This window comes from Phodopus roborovskii, unplaced genomic scaffold (assembly GCF_943737965.1).
Source record: "Phodopus roborovskii unplaced genomic scaffold, PHOROB, whole genome shotgun sequence".
Classification (NCBI taxonomy): Eukaryota; Metazoa; Chordata; class Mammalia; order Rodentia; family Cricetidae; genus Phodopus; species Phodopus roborovskii.
In genome coordinates, this window is record NW_026125970.1 from 496022 (window position 1) to 522725 (window position 26704).

Genomic DNA, 26704 nt, shown 5'->3' on the forward strand with positions numbered 1-26704 from the left:
GGTGCCAGGTTCCCTACAGTGCATAGGACAGCCCTTGTGTCAAAAATTAGGCAGCACTAAATGCCAGCAGCACAAGGCATAAAGGCCCCTAATGTAGAATAAATGCTTGAAAATGTCATTTCATACATGCAGACTTATAATTTCAGTCATATTTTCAGTTTGGTCAAATCCCCAGTTGCCTGAGGCTCTCTCAACAGTTGGATTTCAGTTTTCTTCTCCTTAGGTGTAACTTGCCTGCACTTACTGATTTTTGTTGCTTTTGAATTAATTACTACAATCCTTTGTACAGACACTGGTAAAATCAATTTAAATCCTAACATCTTTATCAGAAGTTTCTATTCTCCAAAATAGAGACTATATGTTTGTGAGTTGTGCGCTCTCTCTGTCTCTGTCTCTCTCTCTCTGTGTGTGTGTGTGTGTGTGTGTGTGTGTGTGAGAGAGAGAGAGAGAGAGAGTGTGTAGAGATGTGTAGAGCTAGGGACGGAACCCAGGATCTGTTCCAGGACAATATTCTTGCTCTTTTTCAAGCCACTAAAATTGATAGACACATTATCAAAGCAAAGTTTTAAATGTTTAAATATGTAAAATACAAATCAGAAAACCTATCAAAATACTGAAACAAATGTGATGTAATAGCATATGGATTTATAGATTGGTTTGTTAAAGTTTTAGTACCATAATTTCTAAGTAGGGTGAGACTTCCCTAGTAACCACGATTCACTGAAAATGTCTGTAATAGCTATGGATGATAATGCTATTAGTTTCAGTACACATAAAAGCAGTGAAAATAAAACTGAATACAGAAAACATCTCAATTTCACTAACCTGTCTAAAATAAGAAATTTGTCTATAGGAATATTCCAACATTTTTTAATCATTCATGTATATTTTATTTGTATGTTTTTGGTGAGTATTTTAGGAGATTCTATTTGCATGTAAAAATTGAGGTGAATATTAGGGATAAGGTGATTCAGTTTCTGATTTCTTTGTAACTTTAAGGTCTTTAATTTTTTCAATGTTTGATACTCCTATTAGCCTTTACTTTATCCTAATTAAAAAATTAACTTTTCTATGTGAACAAGTACTTGAGATTAATACTGATAAATTATTATTATTTTTAATGTTTTTATTTATTTTAAGTTATAAATCCATTAGCCAATAGCTAGAGCTTCCTATTGCCCAGCTCTGTCTTAAATATTAATTCATTTTCATCAATCTGTGTTTCTATGTGGTCTTATCCTACCAGAGAGAGGGTCCAGACCTCTTACTTTTCTCATGTCCTACATCTTGACTTCTCTCTACTACTTCTTCCAGAATCCTCCTTGTTTCCTAGTCCCACATATCTTACTTTCCTATTGGCCAACAGGGTTTTATTCATTAACCAATAAGAGAAATATACTTGCAGAATGACATCTCCCATTATCTCCTCTTTTATGTCTAAAATAAAAAGAGCTTTAACTTTAACATAGCAAATTATATAACAAAATAGTTATCAAATAATAACTATGGTTAATATTTAGTCCATTAACATTTAGCAAGATTTAAAGAAAATATTTCATCATCTATCCTATTGTTGTGAGTCTAAATTCCTGTATGTAACTTATCTTTAATCCTAACTGAGGAAAACTATAATCATAACTATCTGTCTTCAACTCCTTCAAAGACCATGGAAGGATAGTATATAAACTCTAGAAATGACAGAGACAACTCACTGCCTGGTCAGTCATTCGAAGTTCTTCTCTAATGTTCCATCTTCAGCATATAGGCCATAGTGTGTCTGGCAGATTCTTCAGCAAAGTAGGAAATTTTAAACTGTCCAACTGTATTGTCAGTTTGTCAGTCACTTTTCTCTGTGTCCTGGAGAATGTCTGGCAGACTCTTCCATGAAGCAGGAACCCTGTAGCAATGTCCATCTTGTTTCAGCAGTCACTTTCCTGTGGATCCTGCATGTCCAGTTTATACAGCATAAAGTCAAACAGTCCAGACAAGAGTTTCTTGCCCATAGTCTTGCCATATTGGGAGTAAATTCCATAATGAGTTTCTTCAATGTCCATCTTCCTTTGTGATGCAGGTGGTGTTGCCAGGAGCAATTATGTCTCACTGTCAAGAAAAACCCCAAACCATTTTAAATGCCATATTCTGTAGGTCTTTGAAATGTTTGAAGGATGCCTATCCATTTGAAATATATCTCTATATATGTATAAAAACCTAACAAACATAGGTTTTGACTATTACAGATAAATATCTATAATTGTATTTAATTATACATTACATTTTAAAATGAGCTATACAAACACAATACCGAAACAAGAGGAGAAACATACATATCACAAAACTGATCATAAATTTGTTATCAATAACTGAAAATCAATTCCAATACAAAGTATTCATTTCTATACTATAATCCCCTTTGACATTTAAAAAGAGATTGGTTGTGATCACTAACCATTTATAACCAACCCCATTTAAATGAAAACAAACATTTATAAACAATATTTGGGAATTTGGGCATCTTTCTTTCCAAACTGATTCCTGTTGTCTGGGGATGCTGTAATATCTTGGGGATCCTAAGAAGACCCAGAAATCCTGGCTGTAGTGGTCTGTAAGGCTACCTTGTTCCAGCTGTTTTGAATGTTGGATTACCTGTGTCACTGTTTCAGGGTGTCTTGCTTGATCAAACTATGTTAGTCTGGAAGGAATCCACAGCTTTTTATTTCCTGTGGAAACAAACATAGAAAGTCTTTTCCCCAGTAACCTCTCCTTAGACTTAAAATTTGAAGTCAAAGCATTTTAAAAATATATAAATTGGATTAATTTAGCAGAGACAGCTGACCTGAATGGGGGGGCTCACGTACCCCAAGACTGATAGCTGGGAAACCAGCTTGTACCAACTGAGACCTCCTGAACATGAGTCTCAGTTGTAAGGCCTGGACAGTTGAAAGGACCTCTGACAGTGGAACCAAGATATATCCCTGGTGCACGAAAGGACTTTGGGAGCAAATCCCCCATGGAGGGATACTCCCTTAACCTAGAGGCAGGAAGGAGAGCCTAGAGCCTACTCCAAATGACTTGACAGATTTTGATGATCTGTCCTGGAAGGTATCACCCACTCTGTGGAGTGGGTGGAGAATGGGATGGAAGGGGGTTCAGGGGACATGAGATGGAGGGAGATGGAACTGGGACCAACCAATATGTAAGAATGTTAAAATATATTTAAATTAAAAAAGTAAAAATTCAAAAAAGAAATAGAGTAATAAAAAAGCCACGTGCTGATGCAAAATACACAGAGAGTCTGGATACTGTATGCTATTGTGTTGTTTTTGAATTGCTCAATTGCTAAGGAAGGAACACCTACAAATTTTTTTTTTACTATCTTAAACTACTGTGATAAGGTAATTTTGGAAGCAGCAGCCTATTATAAATATATTCTAACATATAACTCTAGCTAAAAGATGTTAGTCTACTCAGGTCTAATGAAATATTTATGCTATTTGGATAATACTACAGATGATCATTGGTGCTTTTATGTACCACTTTTTTATTTGGGTTTTGTCTGTTTTATTTTTATTTGATGTGTATAGGTGTTTTGCCTGCATGTATGTTTGTGTACCATGTCTGTGCAATGCCCCAGTAAGACAGAACAGGGTGCTGTGTCCTCTAGAACTAGTGTTATAGACAATTATGAGCCATCATGTTGGTGCTTTGAATTAAACTTGGGACTTCTGGAAGGGGCATAAATATGCTCTCTACTAGTGAGTCATATCTCCATCTATATGTATCATTTGTTAACAGGAAAGGTGCTTGTTTATATTTGATATTTACTGACCATCAACTTAAAGTCTATTAAGGCAGTTAAGTGAGTTGTCATGTTTGGACATCAATCCATGTCTTTATAAAGTAAAAATTCTAATACTCACCTTTATTAGTCCACCTTAAAACTCATCCCAATATAGTGACAGGATGCAATAACCATAACTTCTTGCTAATGAATGTTTGAGTCATTTGACATAAGCTTGACTTGGCTGGGCTCAGCTCTAAGCTGTGACACACATGTCCCTCATACATCTTTGACCTCTGGATGCCTAAGGGATTTGCTTTTCTTGGCAAAATGCTGTTGCATAGCAGGACAAGCTAAACCATCCAAGGATGGAATTCTTACAGTCCTGGTTTCTGCCACATCTGCTAACATCAAATTGAATAAAGCAAATCAAGGGAAGCATATAGTTTCTCAACTATGATGTGCATACAACAGTGAAGGTAAATTGATGAATCTGACCAACATGTTGACTGAAAATGGCAAACACATGCAACAGAACATATGTTTCCTGTGTCAGTTAAGGAACACATGAGAGGAAACTGAATGTCCAGTGTTAAATGTCAGCTTAGCATCCTTTTGGGTACCAGAGGTATCAGTAATCTGGATGGCAACTAAATGTTTTATTTCTTTAGGCTGATTCACTGAGATAACACTTAGGATGTGTGAGTTGTTTAATATATCTATTATATTTCAATTAAAAATCATTAAAAACCGACAGTGGTTGTTTGTTAGGTTAGCAGGAAGTAATTGATTTAGTGGCATTTCCTCCAGATTTTGTGTTAGAATTCCCACAGGGTGCTGCCTGGTTGTTGTCTTTTAAATTATGGAGTTGTCACTGGGCCTGCTAATGCAAGCCTATAATCCCAGATACTCAGGAGCTGAGGCAAGAAGACCACAAGTTCAAGGCTTGTTACAGAGTGTTTTCCAAGCCCAGTCTGTGCAACTCAGATAATATTTCACACCTTTAAAAAGAACTGGGGTGGAGTGGGTGATTGCTCAGTGGTTAAAGTGCTTGTGGATCAAGTATAAGGACTAGAGACTAGATCCTGGAACCTATACAAATGCCAGGTGAGGATGTGGCCCACATGCAATTCAGGCCTCAGAAGCAGAGACAAGAGATCCACAGTGCAAGCTGGCTTGCAAAACTAGTCACATCAGCAAGCTCTGGGTTTGACTGATAGAGCCTCCACTAATGAATAAGGAAGTGCAGTTCCAGAAAGTGGCCTTTGTTCTACACAAGTAGGTACACCCACATGCACTTGTAGATGTACATGTACACTCACACAAATGCAAACATTCACACACACACAACACACACAAATATGAAAAAGGAAACAGAAAACAAACAAACAAACAAAAAAATAAGACAAAAAAGGGAACTGGATATAGCTAGGTGATAGAGCACTGGCCTAATGAATGACAGGGCCTAGGTTCAATCTTGATTAGTACAGTAATGAATCAACCAAACAGCCTGATAGCTGAATTCAGCCTCCTTTCTTTTTGTTACCATCACTCTGGGATGTAGCCTGGGCACCAGGACATTTTGTAAGCTTTTTATATGATTCCTCTATGGAGTCAAAATCAAGAACCATCTAAGTAAATTCTCACCACAAGCAATTAGGGAAGAGTAGATTTTTATCCCCCAGAAACTTGAGTAAAACTGTTATTCCTTCTTGCATGTGTAGGGATTTGATGTGATGAAGCACCATGGCCAAAAACAACTTGGGGAGAAAAAGGTAAAAGTTTATCAGCGAGGGAAGTCAGGAGGCAGGAACTGATGCATAGGCTGTGGAGGAGGGTTACTTACTGGTAACTACTCATGGCTTACTCTGCCTGCTTTTTTAGAGCACTCAGGACCACCTGCCTATGAGTGGCATGGCCTACAGTGAGCTGGTGCCTCTCACATCAGTTGTTAGTTAAGAAATAAAAATACATTACAGGCTTGTCCACAGGCCAATCTGGTGGGGACATTTTTTTTTCCAGCTGAGGTCCCCTTCTGAAATGACTCTAGCTGTTTTCAAGTTGCTTTAAAATTAGCCTGCACACTGGGATCTTTAAAAGACTAATTAAAGATCAGGACACAAACAAAATCACTTGCATTTAGTAATTGCTAACTGACTGAAGGCTAAGTGAGGAAGCAGAAGAAATTACTGAGTGCCAAACTTTTGTGGCCACCATTTTCCAGCCTTCATAAAAATCTTAGAAGGCAGGTGCAGTTGTAGCCATTTTACATATGAGCATGTTGAAGCTTAGTGATAGGTAACTGCCTGCTAGTCACACTGCTTGTTAGGTTCTGGTGCTGGCATTTGAACATGGAAATCACTCTGCCATTCTGCCTCCTGAAGTCTCAATTCTAGAAAGCAAGCAAGATCTTAATGCCATGGAGAGAAATGGGATTGATAAAGATTTTTTTCCTTAAATTGGAAAAGGCTAAGTTTATATTGTTATTTGGGTCCCTAGGTGATTATGTCTTGGCATAGAATTGGACAAAATACCAAGGATGATTAAGAGCATGGGTGCGTATGTGGACATTTGCATGCATTCACATGCAAGCAACGCAGAAAAGGACTTAGAGAAAAGCAAATCATTTTTTTATTAATTTATTTTACTTTATTTTATATAACAAAGTCCAATTAAATGAAAACAAACATTTATACACAATATTTGGGAATTTGGGCGTTGTTCTTTCCAAACTACTTCCTGCTGGTAAGGGGCGCTGTCATGCAGGATTCGAAGAAGATTCAGAAATCCTGGCTGTAGTCTGTAAGGCTGCTTTGTCCAGCTGTTTTGAATGTACTCGAAAAGCAAATCATTTGAGGAAAAACTTTGATGAAATGCCCATGCCAGGAGAGGTACAGAGGAAAAGACAGACAGTGAAAGAGAAAAACCCATAGTCTAAAGATGGAAATCAGGGAGAACAGTATATTAGAAGCCAGAGAAAAGGGTTCTGGAGATCGAAATGAATCAGAGGTGGACGAACTTGAAGGCTGAGCACACTGCATATTGGCTTTGACAAAGAAGTCACTGGTGAGCTTTACTCATTTTTATTTTATTTTCAATGGAGCTTCCAAAGCTTCAGGTTTCCTTAGGTTATGTGCATACAATTCTGATTTACTTATGACATTTGTATAAGCCTTGGTTTACTTATGGCATTTGTATCCAGTCTTAGTTTTGGTTGACCTTCTCCCACCTTCTCTTTCCTGTCTTCTCTCCCATCACTGATTAAAGCCTTTCACCTTCTGGTGGATTTTATCCTCCATTTTTAAGATCATTAGGAGAAGTTTGGGCAGGATTGCATAGTAGAGAGGGCTATCAGGGAGAAGACAAAACAAAGAGCATAGACAATGTTTTTTTTTTATTTTTTATTTATTTTTTGGTAAGGGGGAGATAGTGAAACGAAGGAGGACATTGAATGATGGCTTGGCAGAGGCTTTGGGACTTAAAGATAGGAAGGTGTAGGAAGTAAAAGTAAAGAATGTGATAATTCCAAGGGCTATGAGGGCAAGTTCATACATTTGTTTCCTAAGAGAGAGGACCAAAAGGAAGGAAGATTGTGGAAAGGTGCAGACAGACTTTAGGAGTGGGAACAAGGGGTATGTAGGAGTGCCACATCAAATGGCTGTGATCTCCTTGGTGGTGAAGTAAGTGAGTGAGTGTGAGCGAGACAGGTAGTCACCAGCTTTCTTTTCTGCCAAGTGTATAGAGAGAAGTGGAAAGTGGTAACCAGGGACAGAAAAGCTGACGAGCCTAGAGGTTCTGTGGCTGGCTTCAGCCAGGTGATCACATGACATTATGTGTTATAACAGGATGCTACTGGGGACTGGCTCAGTCCCCAATCCTGTACAACTCAAACAACCTACCAAAAAAAAGTGTGTGGCCATGGACTGAAAGAGGTGACAATTGCTAATAGAAAATTGAATATCAAGTAATCTAGTCAATATATGTTTATACAGGCAGGCCCCTTTGTGAACTAAAACTGTGAAGTAATTTGATAAAAATTACGCCCGATATTATATGATTCAGATTTGTCAATTAGTTAGACAAATAATTGTAAAATTATTATAATACAGCTGTGGTTTGATGAACTCTAAATAAGCCCTAAACTTTCAGAATGAGACCTAAAGTGTTGTAATGTTAGTATAAAATGTATGGTGAAAAGATTTCACATTGGAGCTAATTTCTGTGTTGCCTTGTGTTTTCCTGGGGTTATATACAAGTATCCAAATGCTGACTTTGAAGTAGTAGTCATAGCTAGAGGTCTAGAGGGCTACCTTTAATAATACAAAATGAGTAGAGCATTCCATTTAAAGGACATTTGTCTTTCATTTCATGACCTGTTGCACAGGTAAAATACAGTTTGTGTGTGTGTGTGTGTGTGTGTGTGTGTGTGTGTGTGTATGTGTGTGTGTGTGTACACACACGCGCGTGCACACGTTACCAGAAATTGAACCTAGGGCCTTATACATACTTTGCAAGCAATCTTCTACTACTGACCTATGCTACCAGCTTTTTTTTAAATCTGAGTGAGGGTTTCATTAAGTTACTGGTGCTAGCCTTTGAACTTTGCTCTGGAGCCCAGGCAGGCTTTGACACTTTGATCCTCCCATCTCAGTCTCCTAAGCAGCTGAAACAAGCCTAAATTTGCAGTTAACAGCTTCACCGTGAATTTTCCTACATTCTGCAGCGTTAATGGCATAGATTAGACATATAGGAGAACACTGAGAATGAAAATCAAAGGCAGAAGATTTGAGGTGGTGCTTTCATTAAAATGAACAAACGAATAATGGCAATAATTAAATAACAAGTTTTGTGTTGTAAAGTCCATGGTGACACTTGGGAAAGGACAAATCTCTTGGGAAGGGGTAAGTTCTCCTGGTGTCAGGGCACAGGGAGCCATGGTTTGAGGAGTCATCATGTCCAGATGGGATTTGAGGCTCTTCCTTCCCTGTAAACAGCAGAGTGGGGATGGGGAAAGACTGTCAAGGGCATTGAGGCCTCTTATCTACAAGCATATTATGGCAAGTCTCCCAGAATCCTTTCCCAGCCTCTGCATCTGAGCTCCTGTGCACTGGGGTGTAAGCACAGAGTGACTTGACATCTCAAAATATGTGGCTCAGCTGATCAGAAGGTAAGAGCCAAAGGCACAGGATGATTACTGGCTGGCCCCTCATAAACGCTCGCAGAAGTTAAAAAAATATGTGTCAGGACTAATGGAGAGTAAGGCCATTTATTGCAACAATTTGGGGCAACTTTATACTATTCCAGGAAGAAAACATATTATACATATTTGAGCCATTGATTAAATTAGCCATGAATAAGGGCTAGGGAGACATGACTAAATTAGCCATGAATAAAGGCTAAGGAGACAGCTCAGTGGATAAGAGCATTTGCTATGCAAAAATGAGGACCTGAGTTCATATCTCCAGAACCCATGTGAAAATCTTGGTTGGTCACATGGTAGAAAGAGTAGAGACAGAAGGATTACTGAGACTTTGGGACTGCCATTCAAACTCCAGGTTCAGTGAAAGACCCTATCTCTAGGGGATAAGCAGGATTGTGATAAAGTAGGACACATGCACCCAAACACATGTGTACGTCTACATCATACTTGTGCACCTACACACATAAGCACACATGTACACACACAGAGAGAGATAAAGAGAGAGAGAGACAGAGAAAGAAACAGAGAGAAACAACTCTTAGCATATATGGATTGAAAAGTACTTTGATTGTATCTGTGATTCCCAGGACATGTTCTAAGATGGGCATATGGCTCAGGCTGTTTTGCTTGAAATGGGCTCATGATCTATTATCTCTTGGACTGTATATTTTCCCAGAGGGTGATGGATCCTGAGGCTAAACTTTCAGACTTCTTTGCATTTCCAGACTTCAGGGGCCTGGTGTGAGAATGCAGTTGTCCCTTTGCTTTGGAACTTTTTTTTAATCTAAGGAGGTTCACCTAGTGCTTTGGCTCTGGATCATTTGGCCAGCATCACTTATGTGTAAAAATAAATGCTACAAAGTTAGCAACATGAAGCAACACACATGTGGCATTGTTACAGACTGTCAGGAGTTTACACGACATTTTGCTGGGGTCAGTATCCTGGACTGAATGTCTGCAGTCTTCCTAAGGCTTGACTATCTGAAAATCTGTATCCAAGGTCACTGAGCAGCTGGCAAGAACCAACTCCTCCTGAGCCATTGGACCGAGGGTCTCACTTCCTGGCTGGTTGTTGGGCGGGGGGCATCCTCATTTTCTTGTCAAGGACTTCACCAGAATAAGCCAAGAAATGATGCCAACACTAAAGAAACAACCTTTTATCACCTTTATATACTTTCTTAATTAGAAGCATATCTTGGCCCAAATGTAGCTCAGTGTTAGCGTAGTGATTTAGTATATGTAAAGAGATGAGGACGAAGAGAGAAGAAGGGGAAGAGAGAAACTGGAAGTGAGGAGGAAGAGTCGTGGAAGAACAGTTGATGGGGGGGGGGAGAAACACAGGTGAGGAAGGAGAGAAGCAGGACAGGAGGAGGAAAGGGAAGACTAGAGGAGAAGGAATAGAGAGAAAGAACAGTGGAAGAGTCTAGGAGGAGGAGGGAAGAAGGAGGGGAGGATGAGGAAGACTGGAGAAGGAGGAGGAAAATGGAGAAAGGAAGGGGAAGAGGCAGTATGAGTAAATACCCCATTAAAGGGAAGCCGAGTACAAAGGCCATTACTGCCAGAAGGTAAGACTCACTGGAGGGCTTCCCAGTCACACCCACTCAGGCAAGCAGAGGTTCATGGATGGTTTTCCTCATTACCCTGTCTCATACTCTTCCTTCTCCTAAGTTATCGGTGAAGCCAGTGCTAAATCAAGCAGAGCGGTAAGTACTCTACCAATTGAGCTTCATCCCCAGACCCCTAGGATCCTGTTCCTTGAGTTCATATAATTATGAGTGAAATTATTGAGTTGCTGACTTCAGTAGAGCCTGGTAAAGTCATTTCATTATCTTATATGAGACTCACATAGTACTGGAATTATATAGTTGAAAACCAGCCTCTGGTGGCACTGTTGTCTTCTCTCCCATTTTGAGCCAATTTCTCTTCTAGGGCTGGCCAGTAAACATCATCACTGCCGATCATGTGTCTCCACTCCATGAAGCGTGCCTGAGAGGACATCTTTCTTGTGCAAGTGTTTTACTAAGCCATGGAGCTCAGGTAAGTGAAGCTTAAATAATAGAAACAAACTGTATCCAAAAAATGAAAACTGGCCTGATGGGTGGTGGTGGTACATGCCTTTATTTCCAGCACTCCAGAGACAGAGGCAGGTGGATCTCTGTGAGTCTGAGACCAGCCTGGTCTACAAGAGCTCCAGGACAGGCTCCAAAGCCACAGAGAAACCCTGTCTCAAAAAACAAAACAAAAAGAAATACAAACAAAAACAAAAAAGAAAGAACGGAAGGAAGGAAGAAAGAAAACAAGCTATTTCTATACCTCTGAATAATTTTTCAGTACCTTTGATTAGTCTTATTTGAAATGTACTTTTCAAGAATATTATGTCAAAATGCAAGTGTTTTACCAGGAGGTGAAATATTTAATTGTTAGTTAGAAGGGTATATACTTTCCTATTGCCATGATTAAACACCATGGCCAGATGGAACTCAGGGATGGAAGAATTTATTTGGGTTCCAGAGGAAGAAGAGTCCATGATGGAGAGGCATGACTGCAAGCAGCAGGCACCATAGCAGAAGCAGAAAGCTCAGAGCTTGCATCTTCAACACCAATCAGGAAGCAGAAAAAGGAAGTGGTTCAAATGGTTCAAAGACAAACTTGCTCAAGTAAGGCCACAGCATCACCCCAAATAGTCCCACCAACTAGAGACTAAGTGTTCAAATCCCTGAGCCTATGGAGGGTATTTCTTCTCCTTTTTTTTTTTCTGAGAGAGGTTCTCTATATAGCCTTGGATGTCCTGGAACTTGCTTTGTAGACCAGGCTGGCCTTGAACTCAGAGATTCCCCGGCCTCTGCCTCCCAAGTGCAAGGATTAAGGTGTGTGCCATTACCTGGCCTATGGGGGATATTTTTTTTTGCATTTATTTATAGATCAGGTATTTTTTTATTTTTATTATTTTATTTTATTTTATATAACAAAGTCCAATTAAATGAAAACAAACATTTATACACAATATTTGGGAATTTGGGCATTGTTCTTTCCAAACTACTTCCTGCTGGTAAGGGGCGCTGTCATGGGGGATTTGAAGAAGATTCAGAAATCCTGGCTGGAGTCTGTAAGGCTGCTTTGTCCAGCTGTTTTGAATGTAGGATCACCTTGTACTCGGTTTCAGGCGGTCTGGCGTGATCAAACCACATTAGTCTGGAAGGAATCCACAACTTTTCATTTTCCTTTCCCCCAGTAACTTGTCCTTCAACTTAAATTTTAGAGTCAAAGCATTTTTTTAATTTAATTTATTATTTTACATGTCGATCCCACTTCCCTCTCCTCCCTCCCTCCCTCCGTCCCTCCCTTTTACCCTCTCTGCCCTCTCACAAGCACTCCAATCACCCTCCCTCCCATCCCCCCACCCCAATTCCCTATGTAGGGGAATGCCATCCAGTTGGGGTCTTGTAGATCTGACAGGTCATGTGAAGTAGGGACTAGGGCTTCTCTCCTGTCTCTAGGTTAAAGCAGTTATCCCTCCATGGGGGATATGTTTGCAGAGTCCTTTTGTGGACCAGGAATACATCCTGGCTTCACTGTCTGAGGTCTCTTAGACTGCTCAGTCCTTCTGGCTGAGACCCATATTCAGGGGGGCCTGAGTTAGTCCCATGCTGGATTCCTAGCTGTTAGCTCCTCCTTGTTCAGGTAAGCTGTCTGTATGTGTTTCTGCCGACTGGTCTTGTCTTCTCCATCTGTATCTGGGTTCTAGTTTGACTCAGTGTTTATGTATGGGTGTTTGATTCTGTTTTCAACAGGCACTAGTTGAGGCTCCATGGATAAGTTAGTTGTTGATCTCACTCTCCGGGAAGGGGATTTATGATAGCCTTTCCACAGAAGCTCAAATTGTTAGTTGGCAGCAGTCTTGTAGTTCTCTAGACCTTTCTTTGTGTTCAATTTTATCTTCAAACCAATATTGGCTCCCTCTTTTATGTTCTCTCTCTCTGTCTCTGTCTCTCTCTCTCTCTCTTTCCTATTTTCCATTCCTAACCAGGCTCAATCTTCCTGGTCGCACATGCCTTCCTCTCCTCCCCCTCGTTTTCTCCTACTTCTCTCTCCATTCGCTGCCCCCCCCCACTTCCCCTGAGCTCTGGGGGACTTGTCCCTGCCCAGTTCTGTGAGGGACTTTATATGAATCTCTTAGAATACACCTTGTATCCTAGTTCCTCTGGTGATGTGAATTATAGGCTGGTGATCCTTTGCTCTAGATCTAAAATCCATATATGAGTGAGTACATACTGTGTTCCTCTTTTTGTGACTGGGTTACCTCATTCAGGATGGTTTCTTCAAGTGCCATCCACTTGCCTGAGAATTTCAAGATACCATTATTTTTTTCTGCAGAGTAGTATTCCATTGTGTAGATGTGCCACATCTTCATTAACCATTCTTCAATTGAGGGGCATCTAGGTTGCTTCCAGGTTCTTGCTATTACAAATAGTGCTGCTATGAACATAGTTGAACAGATGTCTTTGTTGCATGGATGTGAATCCTTTGGGGATATGCCTAAGAGGGGGATTGCCGGGTCCCGTGGTAAACTAATTCCCATTTTCCTGAGGAACCGCCATACTGATCTCCAAAATGGCTGTATGAGTTTGCACTCCCACCAGCAGTGGAGGAGTGTTCCACTTTCTCCACATCCTCTCCAACATAAGTCATCACTGGTGTTTCTAATTTTAGCCATTCTGGCAGGGGTAAGATGGTATCTCAAAGCTGTTTTGATTTGCATTTCCCTGATAGCTAAGGATGTGGAGCATTTTTTTTTCTTAAGTGTCTTTCAGCCTTTTTGATTTCCTCCATTGAGAATTCTTTCTTCAGTTCTGTACCCCATTTTTTAATAGGGTTATTTGGTGTTTTGTTGACTAGTTTCATGAGTTCTTTGTATATTTTGGAGATCAGGCCTTTGTCGGATATAGGATTGGTGAAAATCTTTTCCCATTCTGTGGGCTGCCGTTTGGTCTTGTCCACTGTGTCCTTTACCTTACAGAAGCTTCTAAGTTTGAAGAGGTCCCATTTATTAATTGTTTCTTTCAGTGTCTGTGCCCCTGGAGTTATGTTCAAGAAGCGGTCTCCTATACCAATTTGTTCAAGGATACCTCCTACTTTCTCTTCTAAGAGGTTCAATGTGGCTGGATTGATGTTGAGGTCTTTGATCCATTTGGACTTGAGTTTTGTGCATGGCGACAGACATGGGTCTATCTGCAGTCTTCTACACACCCTCATCCAATTGTGCCAGCACCATTTGTTGAAGATGCTGTCTTTGCCCCATTGTATAATTTTAGCTGTTTTGTCAAAAATCAGTTGTTCATAGGTGCATGGATTAATATCAGGATTTTCAATTCGATTCCATTGGTCTACCTGTCTATTTTTATGCCAATACCAGGCTGTTTTCAGAACTATAGCTCTGTAGTAGAGCTTAAAGTCAGGAATGGTGATGCCTCCTGAAGTTCTTTTATTGTATATGGTTGTTTTGGCTATCCTGGATCTTTTGTTTTTCCATATAAAGTTGATTATTATCCTTTCAAGGTCGGTGAAGAATTGTGGTGGGATTTTAATGGGGATTGCATTGAATCTGTAGATTGCTTTTGGTAAGATTGCCATTTTTACTATGTTTATCCTACCTATCCAAGAGCATGGGAGATCTTTCCATTTTCTGGTATCTTCTTTAATTTCTTTCTTTAGAGCCACAAAGTTCTTATTATATAGGTCTTTTACTTGTTTGGTAAGTGTTACACCAAGATACTTTATGTTGTTTGTGGTTATTGTAAAGGGTGATGTTTCTCTGATTTCTTTCTCTGTCTCTTTGTCGTCTGAAAAAAGTAGGACTACTGATTGTTTTGAGTTTATCTTGTATCCTGCTAGTTTGCTGAAGGTGTTTATCAGCTGTAGGAGTTCCCTGGTAGAGTTTATTGGGTCGCTTATATAAACTATCATATCATCTGCAAATAGAGACAGTTTGACTTCTTCCTTTCCAATATGGATCCCCTTGATCTCCTTTTGTTGTCTTATAGCATTAGCCAGAACTTCTAGTACGTTATTGAGGAGATATGGAGAGAGAGGACAGCCTTGTCTTGTTCCTGATTTTAGAGGAATTAAGGCTTAAGTTTCTCTCCATTCAGTTTGATGTTGGCAGTTGGTTTGCTGTATATTGCTCTTATTATGTTTAGGTATGTTCCTGTCATCCCTGACCTCTGCAAGATCTTTATCATGAAGGCTTTTTTCGCATCTAGGGAGATAATCATATGGTTTTTCTTTTTCTGTTTGTTTATATGGTGGATCACATTGATAGATGTTCATATGTTAAACCATCCCTGCATTCCAGGTATGAAGCCTACTTGGTCATGGTGGATGATTTCTCTGATGTATTCTTGAATTCGGTTTGCCAGTATTTTATTGAGTATTTTTGCATCGATGTTCATCAGGAATATTGGTCTGTAGTTTTCTTTCTTAGTTGTGTCTATGTGAGGTTTGGGTACCAAAGTTATTGTGGCCTCATAAAAAGAGTTTGGCAATGAACCTTCTGTTTCTATCTTGTGGAACAGTTTGAGGAGTAGTGGTATTAGTTCTTCCTTGAATGTCTGGTAGAATTCAGCGCTGAATCCATCTGGCCCCGGACTTTTTTGGTTGGAAGGCTTTCGATGACTGGTTCTATTTCATTGTGGGTTATAGGTCTATTTAAGTTGTTTGTCTGTTCTTGATTTAATTGTGGTAAGTGATAGTTATCCAGAAATTTGTCCATTTATTTGAGTTTTCAAATTTTGTGGAATACAGGTTTTCAAAGTATGACATAAAAATTGTTGGATTTCCTATTTGTCCGTTGTTATATCCCCCTTTTGGTTTCTGATTTTGTTAAGTTGCATGTTCTCTCTCTCTGCTTTTTAGTTAGTATGGATACAGATTTATCTATCTTGTTGATTTTCTCAAAAAACCAACTCTTTGTTGCATTGATTTTTTTGTATCGTTTTCCTGGTTTCTATTTTGTTGATTTCAGCCCTCAAGTTGATTATTTCCTGGCGTCTACTTCTATGGGGTGAATTCGCTTCTCTCTGTTCTAAGGTTTTCAGTTGGGCTGTTAATTCTCTTATGCGACTATCCTTTGTTTTCTTCATATGGGCACTTAGTGCAATGAACTTCCCTCGTAGCACTGCTTTCAGGGTGTCCCATAAGTTCGGGTATGTTGTATCCTCATTCTCGTTGAATATTAGAAAGTCTTTAATTTCTTTATTTCTTCTTTGACTCAGGAGTGTTGCAATTGTACATTGTTCAGTTTCCATGAGTTTGCAGGTTTTCTGCTGTTTGTGTTGTTGTTGAATTCCAATTTTAAAGCATGGTGGTCCGATAAGATACAGGGGACTATTCCTATTCTCTTGTATCTGTTGAGGTTTGTTATGTCACCTAGTATGTGGTCGATTTTAGAGAAGTTTCCATGTGGAGCAGAGAAGAAGTTATATTCTTTTGCCTTTGGATGGAATGTTCTATAGATGTCTGTTAACCCCAGTTGAGACATAACTTCTGTTAATTCTTTTGTTTCTTTGTTGAGTTTCTGATTTGTGGCCCTGTCTAGTGTTGAGAGTGGTTTATTGAAGTCTCTATGGGGGATATTTTTAATTCAAACCATGACAAAAATCATGTTTAGAGTTTGAAGCATTTTCCTTATCATACAGCATTAAGTATTGCTTAATGAAATGCTGTAGAAAATGTGAGAAATTCAGCTTGGCATGGCTGGGATGTCAGAATCTCTCATCCTGGATTTGTTCACTGGAGAGCAGGGATTGCAAGGGCAGCAAAAGAAGGCAGGCCTTTCTCTTATGTTACATTTGTTACTGCTATATTGACCAAAGTAAGTCGTATAAGCAAGACCAGATTCAACTATTGGAAAAACAGCAGAGCCATATTGTAAAGGAATTTGCACTGTGGGATAGAAAGAACCTCTGGCCAGTTTGGAAACTAACACAAAGTCATAGGATAGGGATTATTGGGTACACATCCAAGTGTTCATCTATTTCTAGTGGGTAGATCAAAAGGGACTTTCTTCAGGAAATGATGTCTAATCTATACCAGAAGGACTGTAGAACCAGTCAGCCAAATGGTGAAATGAAGGAAGGTAAAGACACTGAATGCAAGAGACACAACTGACACAAAAGCCTGGAAGTAAAATTGGGCAAATTTTGCCAACCTTCTGTGGCAGGAGAATAGTTGGTGAGAAGATTTCTTGTGAGTTTAATGAGAACTGGGCCAAGGGTAAGGGGAGTCAAAAGAGGCAACTGGGTTGAAAACATTAAACATTAAAGAAACAGGCACTCTGTCATCCTGTGGAACTATGGGAACTCCAGAGTGAGCATCTCCTGTATGTCATCTAGTACTGGGCCTTCTTTGGAAAGAGGGTGTGTCAGTGAATTCAGTTTTTTCCCACAATATCTTCATTTAACAGATACATCAGAATATATGACGAGATAGAAGGGTCTGTGTGTGTTTGGGTTTGCTATCTATTGCTTGTAGCCCAAACATATCCACATGCATGTTCGTTAGTAAATTTCTAACATTAGAAAAAAATAGTTTTAGAATCTATATTTTTATAGTCTTGTTAATGAGTTCTATATCTATTTACAAGTGTATTTACGTAGCATATTGACTGACTGTATAAACTCTTTGATCTGACCCTACCATCTTACCAGTCTTCTCATTAGTGAATGAATTGAATAAGATCTTTGGTATAGGTTAAGCTTATTTGCATGAGAATCAAGTTTTAAGTAAAAAAAAAAAAAGCTTTTTTAAAAAAATCAATTTCAACTTACTCTGACTACTGTCTAGGATGGATGTTTAAATTTGTATGCTATGCTATGGAAATTATCACAACTAGTTTTAAAGTTCATGACCCCAAGGAAGGCAGGGAGGAGATGGAATCTTCAGAAACGTTATTACTGCCTTATATTTTATACTTCATTTGCTTTCATGACAGTTTGGTGGCCCTCATTTTATGTGTGAAGATGGAGAAGTTAGAAAACCCTTTGAAAATGGGAGTGTTAACCTTGAATTCAGTTCTCATCAGTTACTGTCTTCATCCTGGAGTTGGGTTTTCTTCACAGGTGAATGGCATGGCCATAGACTGGCGAACTCCCTTGTTTAATGCCTGCGTCGGTGGCAGTCAGGATTGTGTGAATCTACTTTTGGAACATGGCGCTGCCCCCCACCCTGAGAGTGATCTGGCCTCTCCCATCCACGAGGCTGCAAAGAGAGGTAAATCCATCTGGAATTTGAGTGTTTTTACCCAGTCCTTCGAGGATTTTCTTAGTACTGAAATGAGAAGGAGGAGGGACATTTTAGAGCAAAAGTTTTCAAAGGGTGCCTGGTAGTAGGAGCATCCATATGACTGGGCTTATGAAGGCAGACTCTGGGGCTCTGATCTATCCCTTTTTGATCCAGATGTCGGCACAAGATTCTGATCCACAGTTAAGTTTGAGAATGACCCCTTCAGAGATATATTTTCGTAACAAGGGAAGGTATATACTAGACTATACTATGGATCTTTGTGGAAACTTGATCCCATAGAAGTCAATGGTTGTTTGTTAGTCCATATTTAATTGCATGAAACAGTAGGTTTCATACTAAAATTTTCATTCAATACTGTCATGTACCTCAATCATATTCAGCCCCGTTTCTTCCTCTTGCCCATCTCCCTCTTCCCAAGTAGATCCCCTTCTACTTTTATGGTGTGTGTGTGTGTGTGTGTGTGTGTGTGTGTGTGTGTGTGTGTGTGAGTGCACCTCACACGCACACGTGTGTGGTGGAGCACACATTTATAATCTAGGTTCCACATATGATTGAATGCATATTTTGTATTTGTCTTTCTGGGTTTGGCTTATTTTGCTTAGTATGGTGCTCTCCAGTTACATTCATTTTCATGTGAATAATATAATACTCTTCTTTGTGGCAGAATAAAACTCTGTGTTATGCATGTACCATTTTTTCTTTATCCATTCAGCTGTTGAGACCTGGGCTGAGGTACATTGGCTCAGGTTCCTTTAGTATATAATTTCATTGCAATTTTCTTTGGAGACCTCCATAATGATTTCCATTGTGGGTGTCCTTGTTTACATCCCTGCCTGCAGTGGATAAGGGTCCCTTACCAGCATTTGTTGTGTGCTTTATAAAACAAACCTTTATTTTCTATTTTAGGGCATCAGTACTGGCTTTAGGAGGTCTATACGTCCAGGGATGATCTTAGTTTTATTTTTTTTTTCCTGTTGCTGTGATAAAATACTTTGACCTCTGATGAAAGCAACTTAAGGGAGAAATGACTGATTTTAGCTCACAGTTCTAAGTACAGCCTGACATGGTGGGGAATTCAAGGCAGTGGGAACCTGAAGCAGCTGGTCACATGACATCTCCAACCATGATGACATGATGCTTAGCTTGAATTCTCTTGTCCAGGGAATGGTCCCACTTACAATTAAGATGAGTTTCAAATAATAATTAACAGTAATCAAGCTAATCACTCAGAAATTCTCAGAGGGCAACCTTAATCCAGATAATTCCTCACAAGTGTGCCTGGATGCTTGCTTTGTAGCTGATTCTAGTTTCTGTCAAGTTGACAGTTCTCACAAGAGGCTAAATCTTTCTATAAAGTACAGTTTGAAGTTTTGCTTTTCTTTGGTGTTTTATAGTCACCTGCATGTCTATACGTTGCTGAAGGGCTTTCTGTATCCCCAGTGCCTTTCTAGAATGGCTTTGCACTCAACCAGACCAACCGATGTTATAATTAACTAGGAAACATTGGTGTTTCTTTATGAAGAGCCATAGTAACTCAACATTTTTACAGGATACATACAACTAAAATGGTTCAACATGAGACCCCAAAGGGCAGTGTTTAAAGTATGGCATTCTGGGCCAAGGCAGAGTCAATCTGCTTTGAACAAACTTCATTTGCAACACTGAGCCTTGCTGCCATGGGATTTGGCAGTGTTTAAGATTTGCCTGTGCTCTTTGTGGCCTGTTTCTACAGCCTGTAAAGGCTGTAAGTTTTCTTCCCTGTTCTGTGATACATTCCATGTCTTTGTTCAGGACCATTTTAGTCCATGGCTCTTACAAACACATAAACTATTGACAAAGGTGAGTGGATGCTGGTTGTTTTCCATGGCTAGTGAATGGAGGTGCCGTTCCACCCACTACTATGGATGTTGGTGGTTGGAGCCTGTTCTTTGGCTGACCCTCCTTTCGTTTTGATGAACTAAGGCAAAAGCCTAATTCTCCTCTTCATGGAATGGCTAGGATGTCCAGTGGGGGAGCTGACCTAACCGACCTTGGAACAGACATTTACTCTGATGCCAGTGTTTAAAATTATTTTCCATTCTAAGTGAAAGAATATGGCTTTTGACTGCTGGATGTGTTGTTTAGGTAATTTGTGAGGTAACCCTCTTTTTTTTCCCTTTTGGGGCTGTAGGCCATGTGAAATGCATCGAGTCCCTTGCAGCTTTTGGTGCCAATATTGACTATAACATCAGCCACCTGGGTACACCTCTATACGTGGCTTGCAAAAACCAGCAGATAGCCTGTGTCAAGAAACTTCTGGAGTCAGGTAAGGCAAAACAGCAAAACAAAATAAGGCATGAAAATGAAAAGTAAATTAAGTGAATTGTGAAGATCCTACTGTCATACAAAGGGAAGAGTGGGAAAGGGTCTTGACAAATACCACAGTGTCCTTATGAAGAGTTGTTTTACACCGTGCACACTTCGATATTCTCACCTCTAACTAGCATGACAATGAAGAAGAAAGTGACGATTTATACTACCCATGCCTTCTTCCAGGGTGTTTCTCATTTACCACTAGCTGTTCCATCCTTTCCTCTGCCTCTCTCTCTAGCTGGGCAATCGTGATTCAGCTCTGCAAGATTTGCAAAACTACTGGATTTTAGCTGACTCTTCCTATGTGGGACTATCTTCCATGTTTCTTTCTGATTAGGAAATTAGTCTGCCATAATCATTTTCCTTTACATGAAGAGATGTTCTATCATTCCATATCTCCCTATGCTTGTCCATTTTTCTTTCTAATACTGGGGACACCATTCCAACTTTTTAATTTTCTGAATCCAGTTCCTCTTTTAAAACTCCAGGAGTCATTCCCCCACACTGACTGTTCTTGTGTTCCCTATTTCTTTTTTATTCACCATTTTTCTCTGCCCCTCTCACTACTTCCTATTACTACTTTTAGGTAGATTTTAAGCTTTGAGACATTTAAAGCTGTTATTCAGGACAGGGCCATGTTTGGTATCTCTCACAAAGTAAACAAAAGCTGGGGTGGGGTTTTGATTAGAGGGTTAATAGAGTTGGGTGGGGATATTTCCAGAAATACATCTTCCTCCTAAAGAGAACTTGCCACCCCTTCCTGTGATAACAGGATCCATTATTCCATCTTAGGAAAAAATGCCTCCCTTAATCGGTTGTGTTTAGTAATTCAGCTCACATAGTTTCAAGGTGTGTGTGTGTGTGTGTGTGTGTGTGTGTGTGTGTGTGTGTACACATCTGGAGGCCAGAGGTCAACCTTAAATGTCATTCCTCAGGAGCCATCCAGCTTGATGTTCAGAGCCCATGCTCTCACTGGGACCGGCTCACTGATTAAGCTCAGTTGGCTTCAAGGGTCTGCTAGTCTCCACCCCTCAGCCTGCTAGGATCTCAAGTGTGTGCTACCACACTCACGGTTTTCTCTGGGTGCTGGGAATTGAACACAGATTCTCATACTTGCATGACAAGCACTTTAACAACAGAGGTGTATATCCAGTGCCCAGTTACCCTCTTACTATAGTAAATGATATAAAGTCTGACCAGTTCCCAATCTCACACAATTGTGTTCATCATGATTCTCCAATTTTAACACTTTTGACACTCCATGTTTTATTCTTGTAACCATTTAGGAGCATCTGTGAATAAAGGCAAAGGCTTGGATTCTCCTCTTCATGTAGTGGCCAGGATGTCTAGTGGGGATCTTGTGCACCTGCTGATGGATTTCGGAGCAAATGCTCAAGCTAAGAACGCTGAAGGGAAACGTCCTGTGGACTTGGTGCCTCCAGAGAGTCCTGTTACTGAGATCTTCTTGGAGAGAGAAGGTACCGCTGCTTTGCCCAATTCTAAGCCCTAACCCATGAGACTCCTTTGATCTTTAGGAGGAGGCAGGCGTTTCCTAAATTCTGACTTCCAATCCTGGAAGAGGTTACTTTCTGTCATCACTGTGCATGGGGAACCTGAGATAATTCCACAAGGCACAACACTGCTTATGAAGTAAATAGCCTTTTGTTTTCTGATATGTTGAAGTCAGGCTGTTAGGTCAGTTTCTAAGGAGGTCAGCTATTGTTTAAAAGTATTTGATGTTTAAGTTAACTGAAGCATACTTTAGTGTTTCTTAACCTTCCTAATGCTTCAACCCCTTAATACAGTTTTGTATGTTGTCATGACTCCCAACCATTACTTCATACTGTACTACTTCATAACTGTAATTTTGCTACTATTAAGAATTATAATGTAAATATCTGTGTTTCCTGATGACCCCTTGAAAGGGTCGTTTTACCCCTAAAGGGTTCGTGACCAACAGGTTGAGAACCACTGCTTTAGAGTAATTCAGCGGAAGCCTTCTATGTTTAATTGCTCCATATATCAGGCAAATCCGGGAGTAATTGATGGCTGGGGTTAAGATGCAGCTAACCAAGAATTTAGGGTATTTATTTAATGATTCACACCAATCAAGATACATTTAATCTTGCAAGCTAAGTACACTCCTCCATAAATATGACCTCACACTGCTCTCCCAAATAACTAAACAGTGGTGTGCACAAGAGAAGGGACATTTCTTGGAGCAAAGAACCCTTTCAGGTTATGAGGATACTTGATTACATTGTCAGTTGTTCTTGAAGACAGTTCAGGACTTGCTTTCTTACCAGAGTGTTGATTGCACTCTTTTTGGACTATGGAACTTTGAAGCAGGTCTCCATACCTGAAGGAATATGATGTCAAATAAGCTGGTTATTTTCTGCCCACAGGCTGAGAAGTAGGGCTGACATTGGGCAGAATGATAAAGTTGGCCAAGGACTTCTTCCTACTCCTACTGCCCCAGGGCAAGTGCCCATCTTGTAGTTGCCTGCACTCTTTAGCATTGCAGGTCAGGCTAAGGAAGACTGATGTAGGCAAAAGGAATAAACTAGAGGCCTCTTTCCATTAAACAGTTGGATTATCATTGGACATTTTTGCCTGCATTTTGATTATTTCGTGTTTTTAAAATGTTCTATGTATACACACAGGGCCACTTTCTCTTATTGTCCCTCAAGGCCCACAAAAATATTTTAATTAATTCTTATTAAAACAAGAAGGAAGATGAATAAAACCTAACCAGAATTATATTCATCTTTATACTTACATAGTTATAAAATGTTTTAATTGGGAATGTGATATCCAGAGGCAGCTGTGCCTCAGGATCCTCTGAAGTCACACAGTGGGATGAATCATAAAATTTTCAGATTGTTTTCACTGATATTTTCCTTAAAATTTTTTTTTGAGACAGATTCTCTCTGTAACTATGGCTGTCCTGGAACTTGCTATGTAGATCAGGCTAGACTTGAACTCACAGAGATATCCTTGCCTCTGCCTTATTTTTGGGATTGTATATGTGTACCACCATGCCCAGCTTGGTGCTTTCTTTCTACTCTAATCCCCAAAGCTATTCATAGAGATCTAGATTAACCTTAATTTCTTCTTTTCACACTTGACATGGTGACAATTTGAGTATGATCCTACTGGTTTAGGGGTGCAGCTTGGTGGTGAAGCACATGCTTGCTACAATGAAAGACTCTAGTTTCCATCCTAAGGACCCTCAAACCAACGAAGTATAATTTGCCAGCGAATAAAATCACCTGTTTTACTCTCATGAGTCACTTTTAGGGTTCTGGTGGGGCCACTTCATAGCAGGCCGATAGCCCACCAGAAATAGTCCCAGGCAAGCACAAAAAGTTAGAGCTGCAGATGTAACACACCAGTTTCTTTTCTGTCTCTGGGTCTTCTTGCTGATTCAGCTTCTGATTCTCTGTGCCCAGGGAGGCCATTTAATTAAATTGCTGTCCTTCCAGGGTGTGGGGGCTGGGGAATATAAGCTGAAATTAACTGTGCTCTGAGTTGGCTTGGCATGGAAGTTAGGGAAGATGGGGATCTCACTTTCATCGGAAGGGAAAGGATTTCAGGAATATTATCCTTTCTTCTTCTTCTTGCGCTTGCCTTAGTCTTAAAACTTTTTTTTTTCATGGCATAAATTGAAAATGTAAAATGACTCTATCAGGCCAAGAAGCTTGCACTGAAGTCTTCTTCATTGAGCTTTCTGAGGATTTCCTACAGATGCCTGTGATAGTCACACCCTCCAGCACTCACACATATATGTTTCTTACTAAGTATATGCTGTGAAGTTTGCTGGTCTGTGCCTTGAACATAGTCTGAAAGGTGCTCCAACTTCCAGCTGTCCCTTCTAGAAAGTGCTGTCAGGGTTCCAGCCAGAGCTTACATTTTTTTGACTATTTGTTTATACTTCATGTGTTCCAAAACCAGAGAGACCCATAACTAAGTTTACCTGTAGCTTGCAGTGAGGCTACAGGGCAGTAGGGCCTATAGTATCATTTCAATTGTAGTCTCAAGCCTGACTTAAATAATAAAATGACCTTGAGCCCATGGCTTTAACAAAATCTAGATGCACAAGCACAAACCAGTGATAACTGAGGCAGTGAATCTGGGATGGGACATAGTATCATGTAGTTTAAACTTCACCAACTTCAGCCAAATCTAAATTGCATCCTAGATTGAAGGCTACTGTTTCATGGAATTATTAAGGGTATATAATTTTCTTTTAAAAAGTAGAACAAATAATTTCCATTTATATTTGGTGCAAGGAGTGGAGGTGAGAATGGGATGGGTGATTATACCTTATTTTTCATTCCATAATAGGGGTTCTAAACCTTGGTACCATTGACAGTTGGAGTCATTGACAGTGCTTTGTTTCTGACTCCAGGGAGAAAATACTTCTCTTTTCTTTTCCCCTTCCCAGCCTGTTGAGAATCATTATCCTAAAATGTGAACTCTTGGGTTTCCTGTGCAACTTTGTTAGTTCAGTTTTTACCCATGGGCTAAAGCTTTGGAATAGCCTAGAACACAGAATAGAAAAGTAAACACAATTTAGTAACATGAACTTATGATTCATTTGGAGCTTAGCATATTTGAATATCTTTAAGTTGTTAAAATTATAACATAGACATACTTGTATCTATAAATATGATTTAATTTTTAGAGTAAAAGACAGCACCCTGAAGCATGAATTCTATTTTTCATGATTTGAATTTTTGTATAGCTATTTAATTTCCAAGTTAGTATCCTTTAGCCTCTGTTAGTGAGGATAACTTTTAAATATCTTTTACTCAGCCATAAATTAAAATCCATTGAAAGACAGAGATGGCTGAGCAGTTAAAGGATGTTTCCTGCTGTTGAAAAGGACTGGGGTTTTGCTCCCAGTATTTGAATCTGGCAGCTTACAACCACCTGGAATTCCAGTTACATGGTCTCAAAATGCCCCTTCATATGTGCACATAACAATTTCAAAGACAACAAGGAGAGGTATACAGGAATGTTTGGAGGGAGGAAAGGGAAGGGGGAATTGATGTAACTATATTATAATCTCAGAAAAAGTAAAAAACAAAACCAAAAACAACCAAAAACCCAAGGGAACCTAGTCTTAAGTATACAGTATTTCTGTATTAGAATATTAGTATATATTGCATTATATTTAAAAGGCAGTCCCTAAGTCAGCAAAGCCAATGTGTGACTTGTCCCGTGCTCTTTCTCCAGGTCCCCTCTCTTTGATGCAGTTATGTCGCCTGAGAATCAGGAAATGCTTTGGCATTCGGCAACATCATAAGATTACTGGACTCCTCCTCCCGGAAGACCTGAAGCGCTTCCTTTTACACCTTTAATTGTTTAGGGAGTGGATCCACAAACAACTGAAAAAGGTTGTTGAAACTTCTGCCACTGGAGTGTCAAATAAACTTGCTGATAATGTTTGCATGTGTTTTCTTTTACAGGTTTTTCCAGTTAGACCATTATTTTTAATGGGAACCCACAAGGTCCTTTGTGTTATTGGTTAGAGAGTGTAAAGACTGCCCTCTGCTTAAACATGACTGTCTAAACATTAACTATTGGTCTTGAACATGTTCCATATGGCAAGCATGAAACAAGGAACATGTTATGCAGCATCTAATTGAGCCTTCACACTAACTGTCCGTGTGGGTACTGTTTACTGTATTACCTTTGCTGGGTAATACACTAAAGCTCAGACTGATCAATATATCCAATTACCCAGATCAACGACAGAGGAACCAGATGCAAACGTAAATTGTCTGCCGTTAATCTGGACAATTTCAGCTAAGGCAGAATTTTCTGTTATTACGGTCCTGGCTCCATCTCCATGGCATGGAAAGGGGGACAAAGAAGGACAGTGTTTCTTTGTTTGCATCTATGCATTAACCTTTTCTCAGTTTATGACACAGTTGTGACTGTATTAGCTGTAGAAGCAAGTTTTATTCCATCCCGAATCCCATATGCACATTAAACACATTCTAGAACCCTGCTGTGTAATATAGTAGCTGCTGTTTAGGTCTTTCAGTCGTGGGTGATTTTTCAGT

At 39.7% G+C, this 26704-nt stretch overlaps 1 protein-coding gene across 1 annotated transcript in view; it reads left to right on the forward strand.

Annotated features, from left to right (window-relative positions):
• The window catches only part of Asb9 (ankyrin repeat and SOCS box containing 9), a 44136-nt gene extending 18093 nt beyond the window's left edge, over positions 1–26043 (forward strand). The window contains exons 4-8 of the mRNA XM_051179221.1: positions 10908–11015; positions 18095–18245; positions 20449–20583; positions 21917–22108; positions 25872–26043. Of these exons, the coding sequence (XP_051035178.1) occupies positions 10908–11015; positions 18095–18245; positions 20449–20583; positions 21917–22108; positions 25872–25996 (711 nt within the window). The 3' untranslated portion in view covers positions 25997–26043. The remainder of the gene's footprint in view (positions 1–10907; positions 11016–18094; positions 18246–20448; positions 20584–21916; positions 22109–25871) is intronic.
• The last annotated feature ends 661 nt before the right edge of the window (positions 26044–26704 follow it).